At 36.9% G+C, this 17,597-nt stretch overlaps 1 protein-coding gene across 1 annotated transcript in view; it reads right to left on the reverse strand.

Annotated features, from left to right (window-relative positions):
- Window positions 1-17,597, reverse strand: part of LOC105463140 (sorting nexin 2) — a 54,257-nt gene that overhangs the window by 16,853 nt on the left and 19,807 nt on the right. Inside the window, exons 4-7 of the mRNA XM_011710094.3 lie at window positions 16,210-16,276; window positions 16,025-16,068; window positions 14,544-14,685; window positions 6,820-6,898 (exon numbers count right to left, since the gene is read on the reverse strand). Coding sequence (XP_011708396.3) covers window positions 6,820-6,898; window positions 14,544-14,685; window positions 16,025-16,068; window positions 16,210-16,276 — 332 coding nt within the window. The remainder of the gene's footprint in view (window positions 1-6,819; window positions 6,899-14,543; window positions 14,686-16,024; window positions 16,069-16,209; window positions 16,277-17,597) is intronic.

A 17,597-nucleotide genomic window follows, 5' to 3' on the forward strand; every position in this document is an offset into this window, starting at 1 on the left:
AAATGTGGCACATATACACCACAGAATACTATGCAGCCATAAAAAAGATGAGTACATGTACTTTGTAGGGACATGGATGCAGCTGGAAACCATCATTCTCAGCAAACTATCACAAGAACAGAAAACCAAACACCACATGTTCTCACTCATAGGTGGGAACAATGAGGACACTTGGACACAGGAAGGGGAACATCACACACTGGGGCCTGCTGGGGGGTGGGTGGGAGGAGGGATAGCATTAGGAGATATACCTAATGTAAATGACGAGTTAATGGGTGCAGCACACCAACATGGCACATGTATACATATGTAACAAACCTGCACATTGTGCACATGTACCCTAGAACTTAAAGTATAATAAAAAAAGAAAAAAAAATTTCCCCATACCTCTTCAAAGGTATTTATTCAATATTTCTATTTTTAAGGCTTTGCTGTTTTTGGTAAATATCTTATCTAAATATGACACCATATAAAATCAAATAAATGAATACCACGTAAAATGAATAAAAATGAAAAAGTGAGAAACACCACTATGAAATCAATTTCCCCTTTATTAGAAAAGCTCACATGTGCCTGTCACCCATAATAAATTACCAATCATGACTTCATAAAAGGAAATAAGGTCAACTATTTGATGATTCTCAATTATTCATCTAATCCCATTAAAAACAACTGCTATCTTTCCCCAAGTTAATAACTATATGCAGTAATATTTCAGTTATAATATTTTTACTCACAATTAATAACACATTTATTTCTTTAGAATAAATGTAGTCAGTAATTTCTTCTACCTTTTTATAAAATTATAAAATATGCCTAAAATTAACGTTTCCAAAAAAGGATAATCTTCTCTAAAGTCAAATTCTATACATTGATCAAAATGACTATTTTATCAGTATCAAAATGGTAACTTCTGTTTTTATATATTTAAATAAAATATACAGCATACTAAACTTCATTTTAAGTCAGTAGTCCACATAAGAAGTCATTATACTAGATCCAGATCATTTAACAGATATCTGCAATATAACCTATGCTATGGTTTAAAAGTTTTTGCTGCCTATATTATGAAGCCAAAAAAATGGATGCAGCAAGAACATTAACCCTGTAGGTTTGAGAAATGTTGGTATTTCCCCACTTGAATTTGACTTACAATTTTAACACTGAAGTTCTGTCACAATATATAAGTTATTTAGTTTTTTAGACTGAGTACTACTTGAAGGCAGTTTGCATAAGTTGCTCATCTCAGTGCATACCACAGCTAGGTAATAGCAGGAACTCAGATACTTGTAAAAAAACAAACAAAAACCCAAGAAAGACAAAACATCTAGTACTTAACCTCTAAGAAATATTCCGGCTGGGTGAGGTGGCTCATGCCTGTAATCCCTGCACTTTGGCAGGTGGATCACAGGTAAGGAGTTCGAGACCAGCCTGAAACCCCATCTCTAGTAAAAATACAAAAATTAGCCAGGGGTGGTGGCATGCACCTATAGTCCGAGCTACTCAGGAGACTGAGGTAGGAGAATCGCTTGAACCCAGGAGACGGAGGTTGCAGTGAGCCGAGATTGCGCCATTGCACTCCAGCCCGGGTGACAGAGAGAGACTCCATCTCAGAAAAAAAGAAAAAAAAGAAGAAAAGAAAAAAATATTCTAATATTTCAAACCTAAGTGGAAATACCTTGTATCATTTATATTCTAAAACAGCTTTCCAAAGTGAGTTCTGTAGAATACTAGTCTCACGTACTATTCCATGAAAAAGACTGTAGAATACTAGTCTCACGTACTATTCCATGAAAAAGACTGATTCCATATCAAGAAAGTTTGAAATATATACATATTCCTGTCTTTTAAAATTAGTATCAAACAGCATTTTATTAAGTGTTGTGAGAACTCCTACAGAAAATAACCCTAGTTGAACTCTGTTAAACCCTATGTTAACAAAACTCAATTGACTATAGATCTTTTTCATTCTACCACGTATTAGCATTCTGAAGAATCAATTTTGAAAAACGATATTCCAGAAAAAGGGGGTAAAATCTTCCTTCTCAAAGGCAACATGAAATAAAGCTAAATACATATACTAAATACATATACTAAAATATACATGTATGTATTTTTTTAGTTTATATATTTTTTTAGTTTAGTATTTTTTAGTTTTTTAGTTTATATATTGTTTATATTTAGTTTATATATGTATTTTTTAGTTTATATATATAACATATATAACTAAAAATGTTAACTAAAAACATAAACTAAACATATATAAACTAAAAATATAAACTAAAAACTAAGAAATGCATACATAAATATGCTTTTATATATATATAAGCCTATATAATGTTGAAATTAAGAACAGAACTATAAAATGGATTTTAAAACAATAAATATTTATAAACGTACGCCAACTCGGAATTAAGACCAGAGATGGTTGTAATATAAAGGAAAGACACAGGACAAAAAGGGTAAATGAGTGTAGGAAGAAGACAGGAAAAGAGGTATAGGGAGAAATTGAAACACTGAAAAGAAACAGAAATGGAATTGATCAATACCATCCAATAAGAGGTGCTCAGTAATTGTTCTTCAAGTTTACTTCAAGTTACTGATGAAAAATCACTCAAGGCTTTCAAATTCTTATTTACTTACCAGAAACAAAACAAAACAAAGTAGGTTATATAAAATGCTTGAGAGCAACAGAGTTACAAATATTTATCTTGCTTGAAACTAAAACACAAGTGCACACAATGGGAGAATAAAAAGGTAGAAAGAGCCTGGGACTTGGATGACATTCACTTGTTCATTCAACAAATACTTACTGAGCTCTTACTACCTATTTAGTACAGTTTTGAGTACCTGGAAGACATCAGTGAGCAAGAGACTAAGATTCCTTCCCTGGTGAAGCTTACATTTTAGTACAAGATAGACAATAAACTATAAACATAATAAACATACAAATGATAAAGTATGTGACAAGGTGGCAAAAGCTATGGGAAAAAAAGACAGAACAATGGGGTAAATATCACCAAGTATTTAAGACGTGGTTGGTGGCAATAAATATAATAGGTCAGAAGAAAGCCAATGACTGAAACAGGCTTCACTTGAAAGGCGTTATTTGAACATATGAACTTGAACAAGGAATGCTATTCAGATACCTAGGAACAAAGAATTCTAGGCAGAAGGAGCAGGCAGTTGCAAAGACTCTAAGATAGGAAAATGCCGAGGGTGTTTGAGAAGCAGCAAAAAGGTTAGTCTGGCCTAAAGCAGAGTGAGTGATCACAGAGGATATGAGATCAAACGGGTAACACAGTGAGGCGTGCAGGTAATATAGAGTCTTGTAGTCCATTAAAAGGACTCTGGCTTTTACTGAGTAAAATGGGGACACGGGGCCAGGGTGGGGAGGGGTTAAAAATGATCTGATTTATATTTTAGAATATAAATATATGTAAAACTACTGTAAGTTCTATATTAAAGTAGAAGTGCCAAGAATGGAATCAGGGACACCAATTAGGAGACTACTGCAGTTAATTAACACCTTTGGACTCAAAGCCAGTAGACTGGTGAGAAAAGGTTGTATTATCAGTTATCAGAAAGAAGCAACAGAATTTCCTGGTGAATCAGATAATCCTGAACAGCTGCCTACCTCAAACTCTCTGATTTGAAAGAGTGGATTAATTAATCTACATTAACTGTATAGGCCAGTCGGATTTTTAGATGCTTGAAATGAACACAATCCTGACACACTTACATTTTATTTATTTATTTATTTATTTATTTATTTATTTATTTATTTAGAGACGGAGTCTCACTCTGTGGACAGGCTGGAATGCAGTGGCACGATCTCGGCTCACTGCAACCTCTGCCTCCTGGGTTCAAGCAATTCTCCTGCCTCAGCCTCCCAAGTAGCTGTGACTAGAGGCACGCGCCACCACACCCAGCCAATTTTTTTGTATTTTTAGTAGGGACAGTGTTTCACCATGTTGGCCAGGATGGTCTTGAACTCTTGACCTCGTGATCCACCCACCTCAGCCCCACAAAGTGCTGGGATTACAGGCATGAGCCACCACGCCCAGCCTCACATTTACACTTTAAAGTGGAATGCATCTAAGTAATTTACCTAAGGTCACACAGAAAGTATGTAGTGTTAGTACAGGTTTCAACTGAAAAGGAATTATAAATCTTATACACTTATTATCAGGCTCTAAATTTCTCCTTCTGTATTTGCAGATGTGTATCCTTACCTATAAAATATACTCAATATGATCTAAAGATCTGAAGCACTCTCAAGAAAACCAAGCAAGTGATGTTAGGGCTACTCTTAAGTAGTAGTCTCTGCTTACACTAGTGAGTGTGGCACAGGGGAATACTTGGGTATTTAACCACTCCTTTTCTCTTCCTAACCTTTAATACCAGATATTTATCCTTTCATTCAAGATAGTAATCTGGATCATCTAAGTTTGAACAAATACATAAATATCACACTATTAAATAAAATAATACAAAGAAAAATACTTTCCTAACCCACCAGATCCAACTAGGTTGAGTATCCCACAGATGTACCTGTTTGATGTTTAAAGTTTAAGAAATACCACAGAAAAATCACTTTAGAAGAGCTGATTATATGAAAGGGCAAGAAAAATGCAGTTTTAAAATCCTGTACAGATTAAAAAATAAATGTGTACAGGAAAATTAGCTTGGGTAGAAGAACTAAGATTAGATTAAAAGAACCATTCCAGTTCCTTTGCTTCTATACCTTTATGCCTATATTTTCTTCAGTGATTTTTTTTTTTCTAATTGAAAATGAACTTTTCCCTCATACTATACTGTTTCTTTTTTTCACTATTGTAAATTCCACTATGGCAGCATTTAACAAGTAGAATTTATCAGTAAAGAAAGTGTCTTTATACACACACTGGGTCAAGTTTCAATATCCCTTAAAACTCTCCTCAACATTTCATACTACATGAAGGTATGGTAAGTACTATGCAATGCAGTCAAGTTAGAAGAAAGGTAAACGTAGAATCAAATTATATGTCCTTGGTACAATAAATCTTCATTAAGTTCCTTATCAAGCATGCCATCTGAAATACTTCAAATTTACTCATAGAAAAATAAGACTTGAAAGGTCTCTCAAAGGGTCATGGTTACATTTTCAGGAAAGACTAAGTGAAATCAAGGTAGACCATTATCTACCTTGATTCTTAAAAATATTCAGTCTATGACCTCTCCTACAATAGAATCAATTCAAATGCCTAACCTAAACTTCTCTTGATGCAATTTAAATCCTTATTCTGGGTAACTGCTGATTCTCACAGACATAATCCCATCTTTAAGTCTTCTCTAATATAAGATTTTAAACTACATATTCTTTAGCTTTTCTTAATGTAAATTGTTCAAATCTAACTTCACTGTGCCATTTTTCTTAAAATTTAAACAATTTACTACTGAAAACAAGAAATAAGTTGCCTTGAAATAGTTTTAAAAAATAATTTGCGACCTAGAGAAATAGATACCACCCCCAAGACCTGTCCTATTCACCTTAACCACTGATTTTAAGCCAGAGAAAAATAAAGAGCAAGCAAACAAAACAAAAAAAAAATGAAATTAGAAAGTTTCAAGCCTAGGTAATTACCAACTTGTGTCTTAAATGCTGGGCTTTAAGATAATTTATATTTGTTTTCTCACTTTGTCAGCACAGCAAGGAAGGAATAATTTTAAGACTATGGAGGTGGGGTTCTTCCCATCTTCCCATTCCTCCCCGTTTTAGTCTGCTTCAATGAAGACAAGTCTTCAAAGCTATAGGAAATGTGTAGAGTCAAGTACTCTAAAGGAAAACACAGCATATATATTAGCCTTTAAGTATAGCTGTCCCTCAGTATCAGTGGGGGACTGGTTCCAGGACATCCTACGGATACCAAAATCTGCAAATGTTGAACTCCCTGATAGAAAATGGCATAGTGTTTGCATAATCATCTGTGGACATCCTCTCATATACTTTAAGTCACCTCTAGACTTATAATACCTAATATAATGGAAAGACTATGAAAACAGTTGTTAAGCTGTATTTTTTAGACAATAATGATCAAAAACGTCTGTACATGTTTAGTATAGATGTAATTTTTTTTTTCAAATATTTTCCATTCACGGTTAGTTGAATCCACAAATGAGGCACCCACAGATATGGAGGGCCAATTGTATACAGTCAACTCAAGCAAAGACTAATACTTTTGTACATTCAAGTAAAAATCAATTATACAAAAACAAAGGGGCACAAACTGTACTTCTCACTGTATTTAATAATGTTCTAAGTAAAAACTCATCAGAAAAATTAATTTAGATGAACTATAATTAGCTATACTATCCAACACAGTACATGAATGTGGCATAACTTCCTAGAAACCTAAATAAGACCAAAGTGGGATTATTTTTATCCAAAAATTTTTATTTTTCCCCCCATTCACAACTTCCATGTTTTCCAAGTTTGGTAGTTTCTTAGTACTCTTGGTGACTACCTATGATATAATTCTATCCCCAGCTAACTCATGTCTTTATATGTTTTCTATTATATGCTCCTGCTTGTAGCATGTAATAGAAAAATGGGTGTTATTCTGTTAGACTACTGATGAGGATTAAAAATTATACAGAATAATTATACAGTATTTTGTTGAAAGAAATAATTTTCTTAAAACAGTTTAAAGCAGTCTTAAGGGCCATCAAGTGGTACCTTGGAAAAAATTTAATCATTAAAACACAATTGTGCCATATAATGGAATTACATTTAAAGTACAAACATGAGAGTAATAAAATATAGCTGTCTAGAATTACCTTTCAAGAGCTGCTCTCCGTTTTTCTACAAACTCAGTGGATGATGAGTCTTCTTTACCCACTTTGACCTTGGTCATCCCTTTGAAGAAGTTGAATGAGATTCATGATTACTTTATATTGCTGTGAAAGTCTTTTACAATCATTTCTTCATAATTTAAAACACACTCAAAATTTGAACTTAACAGCCCTAAACTTGTAACTGGTATCTTACTTAAACAGCAAAAACGTTTTGAGGAATTAAATCTCATATGTTAACATATTTACTTGGTAAATACTTAACACATGAGAGAACAGATAAAATGTTTATAGTTTTCTGATCCGTTCTGCTTTTGTTTACAGAAAAGCTTATATCAAAAAGAACCTTTATCTGTTGTATTTTATACTCCTGGTAAATTAAAAGGTGTTTCTAACCCAATATGCATAATGGAATTTCAAATGAATAAATTTAAGCTCAATTAACATTTTCATTTATCATGAGCAATAATTAAAATTCTTTACTTTGGGATGACAAAAATAAATGTAATCCATGAATTTGTTGTTTTCTCTCCTGCAGATTATAAGAGCATGTTCTTGTTTACTTATCATAGCTAGTTTTATAATGGTTGAAAGAAAAAGCTCTTTCACAGAGTCATTTATAACTTCAGATTTAAAAAATAAGTCATGTTAATTATTTCTGTATGGGAAATTTAATTTTAGACTGCAGATTTTTCTCTTTTATTTTCCTGTTCTTTTTCCTTTCAAAAATGTATTCTGTGGAAACAAAGTATTGAATATATGCTATACCATGAAAGAACCTTGAAAATATGACTCTAAGTGGAAGGAATTTGTCACACACACAAAAAAATCATCTACTGCATGACCCCCTCTACAAGAAATGTCCAGAGTAGGTAAATATTTAGAAAAAGAAAGTAAATTAGTGCCTGCCTAGGGCTGGGGAGAATAAGGACATTAGGGGATGATGGCTAAGGGATCCCAGATTCCATTTTGGGGTAATAAAAATATTCTAAAATTGACTGTGGTAATGTATGCACAACTCTTAATATATTAAAAGCCAGTGAATTGGATACCCTTTTTTTTTCTTTTTCGAAACACAGTCTCATTCTGTCACCTAGGCTGGAGTGCAGTGGCATGATCACAGTTCACTGCAGCCTCTCTATATTCCAGGCTAAAGCAATCCTGAGTAGCTGGGACCACCAGCACGCACCACCATACCCAGCTAATTTTCTGTAGAGACAAGGTTTTGCTATGTTGCCCAGGCTGGTCTCAAACTCCTGGGCTCAAGCAATCCAACTGCCTCAGCTTCCCAAAGTGCTAGGATTACAGGCATGTGCTACCACACCCGACCTAGACACTTTAAATGGATGAATTATATGGTATGTAAATTATATTCCAATAAAGTCTTTTAAAAATGGATTATGTAAAACCATACAATTCTTCAGTTTGGTACATCTTCAGTTTGGCACAGTCATTATTAATCACCTATTAATGTTTTGTTTAAAATTCCAATGGAATGCAATGGCTTGAAAAGGAAAACTTAAGACACCTAAAGCTACCTCTGACTGAACTACCGGATATGGGATGTGAATTGTTTCACAAACTGTATTTCCCTGAAAAAAAATCTCACCACTAGGTTGTTCTTCACTGAAGTTAAAGACCTTCTATCCATTCTACTTTTTAGAGGTAATCGTTAAGGGACATTGTGACCAATAAATAAATAAATAAATACAATCCCAAACAACCTACCTTAACCAGTTAACTTTTAATACTTTTCAACTTTGTTGTTCTTTTCTAATAGTTTAAATGGAATAGCGTTCTTAAGCCAATGAAGGTCCTACCAAAGTAGTAAGTTATGTGCTAATGAAGACTCTTCTCCCTTCAGTGGCAGTTATAAAGCTTCCCAGCAAAGAGAAGTTATGACTTTTTCCACGCCCCCTGCTCTAAGTGTAAGTTACTTGAAAACCACCAGCTATGTAATTAGAAGTTCAAAGATCAATTTGTCACCCACCTTTAATAATTGTTCAAGACTTTACCATACTTCGAAGAAATTGTTTTGCTTGGCTTCATATTACTATTTGACTACATTTATTTTTTTCCTGGCAATTTCTCTATATATAAACTGTATTACATGTAGTTGCCTGAAATCCTTTTTGGAATGGTGGAGACTGTGTGTGTGTGTGTGTGTGTGTGTGTGTGTGTGTGTGTGTGTAAAATTTTAAACAGGCCAGGCGCTGTGGCTCATGCCTGTAATCCCAGCACTTTGGGAAGCCAAGGCTGGCGGATCATGAGGTCAGGATATCGAGACCATCCTGGCTAACACGGCAAAACCCCGTCTCTACTAAAAATACAAAAAATTAGCTGGGCGTGCTGGCAGGCAACTTCTCTTTGCTGGGAAGCTTTATAACTGCCACTGAAGGGAGAAGAGTCTTCATTAGCACATAACTTACTACTTTGGTAGGACCTTCATTGGCTTAAGAACACTATTCCATTTAAACTATTAGAAAAGAAGTAGTCCCAGCTACTCAGGAGGCTGAGGCAGGAGAATAGCGTGAACCCGGGAGACAGAGCTTGCAGTGAGCCAAGAGAGCGCCACTGCACTCCAGCCTGGGCAACAAGAGCGAGACTCCGTCTCAAAGAAAAAGAAAAAAAAAGAAGTTTTAAACAACTTAATCCACGTTAAATGTATTTCAGTTGGGTGTGGTGACTCATGTCTGTAATTTCAACACTTCGGGATCGAACCATCCCTGTAGAGGGGGGATTGTTTAAGCCCAGGAATTTGAGAGTAGCCTGGGCAACACAGTGAGATCCTATCTACCAAAAAAAAGAAAAGAAAAAATCAGCTGGGCATGGTGGCAAACCTGTAGTCCCAGCTACTACAAGAATAAAATAAATTGTATTCTTGCTCTGATACCCAGGCTGGAGTGCAGTGGCTTGATTGTCGTTTACTGCAGCCTCAAACTCCTGGGCTCAAATGATTCTCTTGCCTGCCTCCTGAGTAGCTAGGACCACAGGTGCACATCACCATGACCAGCTAATTTTTCAATTTTTTTTTTTTGTAGAAATAGGGGTCTTACTATGTTGACCAGGCTTAAATGTATTTTAGATGATTCTACAATAACACAAGCATTATGTTATTTTTAAAAATTGGAAAGTTTTCTATTTTAGGTAAAAAATTCAAGCAAACTATAATTGTGGTGAAATAACCATATTGAAATTAGGATGCAGAATAGAATCATGATTAAGAATAGAGGGTCCGGAGTTAGAAAGCCTACATTCAAAGCTCAGCTCTGTCACTGACTTGGACCATGTTACCTAACCTTGACTAACCTTTGTTTCCTTGCCTGTAAAATAAAGACAATAAGTTAACCTCATAAAGTTGCTGAGAGGATCAACTGATAGAATGTACATGAAGTACTTACCACAGTACATCAGCACAGTAAGCATTCAGTGAATGTTAGTTATTCCTACGCTTTAATCCAGGGGTCCCCAACCTTAGGTCATGCACCAGTACTGGTCCATGGCCTGTTAGGAAGTGGGCCACACAGCAGGAGATGAGCTCTGCTTCCTGTCACATCCGCAGTGGCATTGGATTCTCAAAGGAGTGTGAACCCTATGAATTGAGCATGCAAGGGATCTAGGTTGTGTGCTCCTCATGAGAATCTAGTGCCGATGATCTGAGGTGGAACAGTTTCATCCTGAAACCATGCCCCACCCCAACCCCATCCGTGGAAAATTGTCTTCCATGAAACCTGTTCCTGGTGCCAAAAAGGTTGGGAACCACTGCCTTTTTTTCTTTTTTTTTTTTTTTGAGACGGAGTCTCACTCTGTCGCCCAGGCTAGAGAGCAGAGGCGCAATCTTGGTTCACTGCAAACTCTGCCTCCCAGGTTCGAGTCATTCTCCTGCCTCAGCCTCCCGAGTAGCTGGGACTACCGGTGCATGCCACCACGTCTGGCTACTTTTATTTTTATTTTTTGCATTTTTAGTAGAGACAGGGGTTTCACCGTGTTAGGCAGGATGGTCTCGATCTCCTGACCTTGTGATTCACCCGCCTCAGCCACCCAAAGTGCTGGAATTACAGGCATGAGCCACTGCACCTGGCCAGGACCACTGCTATAATAGGCTAGGCTGGTCAGATACATGGATAACATAAATATATCTGTGTCACTGTCCCCTATTAACATCTGGAGCCAGTCAGAATCAGTAACAGAAAAGGATGCTCTTAGGATTTAGTTTCTAACTTCTACTTTGAATTTACATGTGGTATTTATCATACTGTAATAATTCATGGAACACTGAAGATTATTAAGGCAGAAAAGCAGTTGGAAACATAATGACCTTAGGCATGAAAATTTAGTTTTTAAAATTTTTTTGTCAACATATAAAGATTAACTAAGCATATACAGCTACCAAAATGAGATAAAATAATATGTTGTTTTACCTCTTTTGGTATGTAAAAATGTTGCATAATGAAGTCAAAAAAAGACATTAATAAAAAAAACTATGATAAATAAAACTTAAGTTCTCTACAGAGATAACAGGATGCCAAAAATACCACAATAGTTTAGAGTAGAAGAAATACGATTATTAAATTATTAGCAGTTCTAAAGTAGAAGAAATAAGATTATTGGCCGGGCGCGGTGGCTCAAGCCTGTAATCCCAGCACTTTGGGAGGCCGAGGCGGGTGGATCACGAGGTCAGGAGATCGAGACCACCCTGGCTAACATGGTGAAACCCCGTCTCTACTAAAAATACAAAAAAAAACTAGCCGGGCGTGGTGGCGGGCGCCTGTAGTCCCAGCTACTCGGAGGCTGAGGCAGGAAAATGGCGTGAACCTGGGAGGCGGAGCTTGCAGTGAGCCGAGATCGCGCCACTACACTCCAGCCTGGGTGACACAGCGCGAGACTCCGTCTCAAAAAAAAAAAAAAAAAAAAAAAAAAAAAGAAATAAGATTATTAAAGATTAGCAGTTCTAAAATACAGTTCAGAATACCTGGAGGGTTTCAGAGACCCTTAAGGGGGACAGGTGGGTGGGTACAAAGTCTATTTTCATAATACTAAACTATTATTTGGATTTTTTTACTCTCATTATTTCATGAGTGTTCAGTGTAGTTTCACAAAGGTAATATGATGTGTTATTTCAAAACAAATTGAGTGCAGAAGCAGATATAAGAATACAATTATCCTCTATTAAGCCAGAAATTAGAGATTTGCAAAAATGTAGAAGAAAAAAAAGTAAGCCACCCTTATTAAATTTGTCTTGCAGAATTTATTTCACAAATGTTTCACATATGATGAGTTTATTGTTATTTTTAAAACAATAAATAAAAATTTTTAAATGTTTTCAAAGGAAATGTCCATAAATATAGCCCACATAAACAAAAGTTCCTTAGGGTCCTGAACAAATTTTAAGAATACAAAGGGGTCTTGAAAGATCAAAAAGTTAAAGAACCACTAAACTCAATTTTTGAATTAAAAAAAAAAAAAAGAGGCCGGGCGCGGTGGCTCAAGCCTGTAATCCCAGCACTTTGGGAGGCCGAGACGGGCGGATCACGAGGTCAGGAGATCGAGACCATCCTGGCTAACACGGTGAAACCCCGTCTCTACTAAAAAATATAAAAAACTAGCCGGGCAAGGCGGCGGGCGCCTGTAGTCCCAGCTACTCGGGAGGCTGAGGCAGGAGAATGGTGTAAACCCGATTGGCGGAGCTTGCAGTGAATTGAGATCCAGCCACTGCACTCCAGCCTGGGCAACAGAGCGAGACTCCGTCTCCAAAAAAAAAAAAAAAAAGAATATCACAAATTCATCTAAATACGTTAGGTTTTGAAACCATAACAGGTACTAATAACATTGCTTTATAAACCTAATGTTTAAAAAAGTAAAAACAATAATTTAAAAATCAGTAAATTTTGGCTGAGCATGGTGGCTCCGGTCTGTAATCCCACCACTTTGGGAGGCCAGACAGGAGGACTGCTTGGGGCCAGGAGTTTGAGACCAGCTTGGGGGGAAAAAAACATCAGCAAAATTCTTTTTTTTTGAGACGGAGTCTCACTCAGTTGCCCAGCCTAGAGTGCAATGGAGCAATCTTGGCTCACTGCAACCTCCGCCTCCCTGGTTCAAGTGATTCTCCCACCTCAGCCTCCAGAGTAGCTGGGATTTACAGGCAGGAGCCACCATGCCCAGCTAATTTTTGTATTTTTGTAGAGACAGGATTTCACTGTGTTGGCCAGGCTGGTCTCGAACTCCTGACCTCAGGTGATCCACCTGTCTTGGCCTCCCAAAGTGCTGGGATTACAGGCGTGAGCCACCATGACCAAGCCAAGATCACACCACTGCACTCCAGCCTGGGCAGCAAAGCGAGACTCTGTCTCAAAAAAAAAAAAAAAAAAAACACTTTCAGATTAATCTAAGTATAAAGAAAAGTAATGGTAGTGCTCACTTCGGTAGCACATGTACTAAAACTGTGAACAATACAGAGAAGATAATTACTTTAGAGGGAAAAAAAAGAAAAAGGTAAATAAAAACGTATGACTGAAAAAGCATTGAATAAAATACTACAAAATTTTGAGATGACAGATGTCTGTTAATGGTGGGCCTATGGAGGTTTCCTCCTCTTTTGTAATTTTCTGCAGTTTCTTAACTAAGTCTTTATTGCTTATAGAAATACAAATGTGGCCAGGTACAGTGGCTCACGCCTGTAATCCCAGCACTTTGGGAGGTCAAGGCAAATGGATCACAAGGTCAGGAATTCAAGATCAGCCAGGCCAATATGGTGAAACCCCGTCTACACTAAAGATACAAAAAACATTAGCCAGGTGTGGTGGTGTGTGCCTGTAGTCCCAGCTACTCGGGAGGCTGGGGCAGGGGAATCACTTGAACCCAGGAAGCCAAGGTTGCAGTGAGCCAAGATCGCACCACTGCACTCAGCCTGGATGACAGAGTGAGACTCCATCCCCCACCTCCCCAAAAAAAAGTAGAAGTGTTTTTAAACTCTAAATTGAGGTACGAAATGAACTAAGATGAGTTTAAACAGCTCTTATATGAGCCAAGGCTAGTGTATAGCTGAGGGTCTAACACCTCCATCCCTTAGAAAAATGTTAACATATTAAGAATAAGTATTCTCTGATTGTGACTCAGTAAAATGGTAATCTAATGACCCTAAAAGGTTAGGGTTTCCAACTGCTTTTAACTTGGTGAATTTCAACCCCAATTTTTTTTTGAGACTGAGTCTCACTCTGTTGCCCAGGCGTGATCTCAGCTCACTGCAACCTCCGCCTTCTGAGTTCAAGTGATTCTCCTGCCTCTGCCCACCAATTAGCTGGAATTACAGGCACGTGCCACCATGCCTGGCTAATTTTTGTATTTTACTAGAGACAGGGGTTTCACCATGTTGGCCAGGCTGGTCTCGAACTCCTAACCTCAAGTGATCTTCCCACCTTGGCCTCCCTAAGTGCTGGGATTACAGGTGTGAGCCACCACACCTGGCCTCAACCCAATATTTAACATTATTGTATTACATAAACAAAAATCCTCAAGTGTTAGAAAATAAAACTATTACCAATACATTCTTCAATCCATGCATGATTAGTATAAATGAAATATTTAAATTCAGTTATCTCTATGCATTATAAAATGTTGACAGTGAATGATTAAGAAATCCACAAATCTATACAGTTAAAACTGAACTAGTAACAGTAACAAAAATTAATTTTTGAAAAATTTGTGCTTACCTACTATACTCTTTTCTGGAGCTGGTGGCACAATATAACCAACATGTAAATACTTGCTTGCTAATTTGCTGTGCAAACCAAGAAAGTCACTGAATCTTCTTTTCACTGAAAATTCACTCTTACTGAACATGGAAAGAGATGTCTACAAGTGAAGAAGAGGCATTTCAAAGTTTGAATAGTAAGCAATTATTCCACAAGTTAATGTTATACATAATTGTGAACACACACATATATCTACTTTGAAAAACAATGCAGAGTATCTAACTAATGTGGTATATAGGTTTCTAACTAAAAAAAACCTAAACCATAGATTTTACAGAACCTTAATAGGACAAAAAAGTATTTGCATTATTCTATCTTAACTGATCTTATTCACTCTATGTATGCTAACAATTCTTAAATCTTTACATCTGGCCCAGGTATCTTTCAAAGCTTCAGTCCAATATATCCAAATACCCCTCTACTTAAATCTCACTGGCACTTCAAACTTACCCTATTTCCCCCTGCTGGAACATAAGTTCTATAAGATGCCGCCCTTGTCTGTATTGTTTACTACTCTACCCCAGTGCTTGCAACAAAGTTTGACACCATGGTAGGTGTTTAATGAATATTTACCCAATTAATTAACAACTGTCATCCCCATCCTCACCGTGTTCCTGCCCCTGTTGCCTTTCTGCATGGATTACTCTCACAGCTGCAAAGTCCCTCTAGTCAATAACCTAGGCATCCCTCTCCTTCCTCATCACTTACATCCAAGTCCTGTCAATTCTACCTCCTAGGTAACTCAAAAAGACACTTACTTCACTCATCTCCAGAACCATTTTCTTAGTATAAAGTATTACTGCTCACAGCTAGAATTGCTGTGACAGACATTCTCTTTTAAGATTTGAAGGTATACAATCCTTTAATCATTGCAGTGTCCCTTTAACTGGAAATCCTGACCTCTACTTTGACCCTCCCAATTCATACTGAGGCCAAAGAAATATTTCTAAAACAAAAACCTAATTGTGCCACTCTTCTCTGAACTTCTTTAATGGCTCTCCATTATACTTAGGATGAAGCTAAACTCCTTAAAATGTGGCTGCTCATAATACACGAAGTCTTACTGCTAAACAATTCAATCATGCATCACTTCTAAGAGATTCTAGAAAGCACAATGCTTTCCTGACTTTTGGCTTTTGCACAAGCAAATTCCTCACCTGGAACAAGCATTCTTCTTCTTCCCTTACTCCTCCCCATCATTTTCCACACCTATGTCTTGGCTTAGGCATCTTGAGGTCTGAATTAGGTCCCATCCTGCATACTCTCACTGAACACTACATATCAAACCACTCACAACTCATTGTACCTATTTCTTGGCAATCTTTATTAGGTGGTACCCTTTATAAAGACAGGGATCACTTCTACCTCAATCATAGCCATATCCTCATACTACACATAATGAGGGCTCAATAGTTTTTTTAAAAGCACAAAAAGCTCACCTTTGTTGTTACTCTATATGCCATATAGGCATTCATGCCATCACCTACAAAAAAAGTCAAACACTACTATTAAAATCACGTGCATAAAAATAAAACTCATTTAATACTATACTGATGAAGAAAAACAATACTAAACCAACAAACTAATAAAAAGCAAATACAAAATATCATAAATATTGACTCACCAACTTTCTCTGGATCTGATACACCAATTTCTATGTCAAAAATATCCCCATTTGCTTCTTCTTCAATCTAGAAAGTATAATTTATTTTTTGGCATTAAAAATTATAATTTAAATTATTGTCATGACACTAATTTTTATCATCTATTTTCTGTAAGAGTCACTGTCAAAACAAATAATTTAGCCACCCAGCACTTCACTTTTGAAAAACAATTAAAACTTTCACATTTCCTGACTTCACAAACAAAATACACACACACACACACACACACACACACACAGAGAGACACGATAAAGACCATCTGGAGAAGTAACAAGTTTTTCTTTTTTTTTAAAGACAGAGTCTCACTCTGTTGCCCAGGTGGGAGTGCAGTGGCTCAATCTCAGCTCACTGCAACCTCTGCCTGCTGGGTTCAAGCAATTCTCATGCCTCGGCCTCTCAAGTAGCTGGGATTACAGGTGTCTGCCACCACACCCAGGTGATTTTTGTATTTTTAGTAGAGACAGGGTTTCACCATGTTGGCCAGGCTGGTTTCGAACTGCTGACCTCAGGTGATCTGACCACCTCGGCCTCCCAAAGTGCTGGGATTACAGGTGTGAACCACTGCGCCCAGCCCAAAATCTCGTGTTAATTCCTCAGATGCAGAAAAAAATGTTTTAGTCTTTTTGTACAAATATTGTGGGATTTTTTTGTTCTATATACTGAATCTTGAGATTCAGATTATTAAAAAATTACCTCTTTAATTAATTTTAATACTAGCATTTTTCAAAGTTCTGTCTCTACCCCTTAATATCAAGGAGGTAGGTACTCATTACTTTTATCAGTAGAACCTTACATACCAGCAGAAGTGATTATACTGAAAAGCAACTTTAGTATCAAGATTTCTCGAATTATCTAATAAACACATGTTCTTCTGGAGGCCAAGGAAAGCATTATAAACCTCAATGAAAAAGCAGTAAGTGGGAAAAATGATAACCCTATGTCGAGACTTCAGAGAAGCCCTTGTAAATGCCATTAAAAATAAGCAATTCAGACCATCCTGGCTAACACGGTGAAACCCCGTCTCTACTAAAAAATACAAAAAACTAGCCGGGCGAGGTGGCGGGCGCCTGTAGTCCCGGCTACTCGGGAGGCTGAGGCAGGAGAATGGCGTAAAAACCCGGGAGGCAGAGCTTGCAGTGAGCTGAGATCCGGCCACTGCACTCCAGCCTGGGCGACACAGCGAGACTCTGTCTCAAAAAAAAAAAAAAATAAGCAATTCAAACATTAGCTCTGCAGGAAAGCTTTGTTATTCTCAAGCACAAAGTTCAGAGATTATTCAACTTTGCAAATTTTTCGAGGCAATTATTAATAGTCTAACAGTATCTAAATGAAAAGTGTTTTGAACCAT

This window comes from Macaca nemestrina, chromosome 6 (assembly GCF_043159975.1).
Source record: "Macaca nemestrina isolate mMacNem1 chromosome 6, mMacNem.hap1, whole genome shotgun sequence".
Lineage (NCBI taxonomy): Eukaryota > Metazoa > Chordata > Mammalia > Primates > Cercopithecidae > Macaca > Macaca nemestrina.